The sequence below is a fragment of the Helobdella robusta genome, assembly GCF_000326865.2.
Source record: "Helobdella robusta unplaced genomic scaffold HELROscaffold_3, whole genome shotgun sequence".
Lineage (NCBI taxonomy): Eukaryota > Metazoa > Annelida > Clitellata > Rhynchobdellida > Glossiphoniidae > Helobdella > Helobdella robusta.
Window position 1 is genome coordinate 1,392,435 of NW_008704501.1, and position 2,646 is coordinate 1,395,080.

Below are 2,646 nucleotides of genomic sequence, written 5' to 3' on the forward strand. Positions count from 1 at the left end.
TGACTAGTTCCTTGCGTAGTTCAGCAACTCCACATGCTCTATTTTTCAAAAGTAAAGCGGATGGCTTGGCAAATTCGTCTTTCGCAACCAGTCCTTCTGATCCTCTTCTGCCACTGTGAAAAGCAGCAATTTCTTTCTCTGGCTCACTGCAAGCCGTCTTTGCATGTTGTTTTTGTTCATAATGTACAGTCTCATTTTCACCATGTACTACCTGATAGAGAGCACCGACAGCTGAGCCATCCACGACATTTGTAGATGAAGCAGACCATGATGCCGGTGAGGACAACGATAAATTAGATCCAGCTATATCGATTTCGATGTTTGAGTCAATACTGATTGATGGCTTGCAAGGAGGTTGCGCTGGTTTATTGGAAACGGCAACAGATATGCTGTTTGTTAATGGCTGATCTGTTTGGCCAACGCTTCTAGCTACGGATAAATTACAATTATCAACCTCTACTTCCGTTTCTACGCCTTCATCGATGGAAGAACTAGCAATTTGAGTGGGTTGGCTAACAAGCTGTTTAACGCGAGTTAATCCAGGCGTCATCCCTAGTCTCGTTGATCTGATTAATTTAGATCTGACTGGTGATCCACTACATATCACTACGCTTCCAACGCCAGTGGCAGTCAAAATATTTTCTGATTGTTCATCTGTTCTGATGCGTTGTTGAAGTTGGCAGAGTGGACCAACAACTTCTTGGAGTTGCACACCATCTGTTGTCTGACTGAACACAGCTTCTCGAGTCTCGGCTAGAACTGGAGGTTTGGTTTCATTTGGAGATGTATCTGTTTGAACTGCAGGTTGATGTCGAACGGAAACAATGGCCTGCTCAGAGATCATGCTGGGTCTTCTCAGTCCTGCCGCTTCCAAACGAGACATCGGATGATTTTTTAAATTTTTTGCTATTTTGTCCAACAAAAGCTCATAAATAGCTGTAAAGTTGTCATAGGCACGAGACTCCAGTGACTGTGAAGTGCGTAAAACAAAAACGAGTTAATAAAGTCAAGAAATTGTTATTGAAGAAAAATTATTTGTTTAATGTTTATTCACCGAAAATTCAGAATAACCTTTATAACTTGCTCCTTGCTTATATTAGCACCTTCCATTTTTTGAAGGACGATTTCATGACAGTTCATGGATATGCCTCGACCAGTGACTACCAACTGTTCTCTAAAGCTCTCTTCCAACAACTGACTAGAAGTTGATGATAAGGTGGCATGGATCCAGCTGTGTTGTTGGATTTGCTGAATCGTGTACCTCTTCTTTGGATCTACAACGAGCATCCTTCGAACCAACCGCTCACATTCTGTTACAAATTGGAAAAATTAATTAATTATTCAATCAACTGATTAAATAACAGGTTCAATGGAAAAACTTGAAAATATGTATGTGCAAATGACACATAAATTGACCCAAAATGAATGTAAAACAAACAACAAAAAAATGATCATGTTGATGAGTAGCGTTGATACAAAATTGATTAATTTTATAGTTCATATAATAACTATAATATTTTAAGTTGCAATTGCAACGAGCGTATTTGCAACTAATATATTAGATAAGTAAATCTATTCCGAACCAACTGTTCACATAGTTAGAAATTTAAAAAAATCATTTATGTTCTAATAACACTGCCCAACAGTGTTTTTGTATCTGAACCAAAATTAGTTGTTTCTTATGTATTTCCACCTGCTGAATCCGAAAATGACATTAAAAATTACATATTAGCTCTAGTTCAAAAGATAAAAGCAAAACTCTTTCCTCAAGAGTATAAATTTTTATTTTTTGGAAAAATTTTTTTAACTTTGCCTCTTGGCTATCTATAATGCTTTATTTATGGAGGCACAAATGAAATAGAAGAAGGAAAAGAAAGCCAGCCTTCCACATCAAATGATTCTGATTTTGTGTCAGATGATGCACCACACAGATGGAGTTAAGCAGAATTAGGTGACCTCGTTCGAGATCTTGACTTGTCACTGGAAATGGCAGAACTTTTAGGGTCTAGATTAAAACAGTGGAATCTTCTCCAATCTGATGTTAAAGTTTCTTATTTCAGGAAACGGCAACAAAATCTTCTTCGTTTTTTTGAGAAGAAAAATAACCTTGTTGTTTGCGTTGATATCTATGGATTAATGTATTGTCTCAATTTGAACTATGATCCAAGTGAATAAAGATTATTCATAGATTCATCAAAGCTAAGCTTGAAAGCTGTATTACTGCACAATGGAAATCATTTTCTATCAGTTCCTATTGGCCATGCAGCTCACATGAAAGAAATTTACCTAAATATGAAAACTCTTCTTAACTCAATTACAACGAACACAAATGGAAAATTTGTGGTGACCTAAAAGTATTCCTAAAAGTATTGCCACACTTTTAGAAATGCAATTAGGCTATACCAAATACTGCTGCTTCTTGTGTATGTGGGACATAGAGACAAAATTTCATATTACACACAAAAGGACTGGCCTGCAAGAAATCTCAACAAAGGTGAAAAAAATTTTATTGCTGAAAGATGTACTTCTTCCATCCTTACACATTAAGCTGGGTTTAATGAAAAATTTTGTCAAAGAAACAAAGATGGACAGGCTTTTAAGTATTTAAGAAACAAATTTCCAAAACTAAGTGATGCAAAAGTAAAG

At 36.4% G+C, this 2,646-nt stretch overlaps 1 protein-coding gene across 1 annotated transcript in view; it reads right to left on the reverse strand.

The window, feature by feature from the left end:
- Window positions 1–907: 907 nt before the first annotated feature.
- HELRODRAFT_65239 (hypothetical protein) overlaps window positions 908–2,646 on the reverse strand; it is a gene marked incomplete at both ends in the record, with an annotated part of 9,485 nt that continues 7,746 nt past the window's right edge. Inside the window, 2 exons of the mRNA XM_009021066.1 lie at window positions 908–970; window positions 1,072–1,310. Of these exons, the coding sequence (XP_009019314.1) occupies window positions 908–970; window positions 1,072–1,310 (302 nt within the window). The remainder of the gene's footprint in view (window positions 971–1,071; window positions 1,311–2,646) is intronic.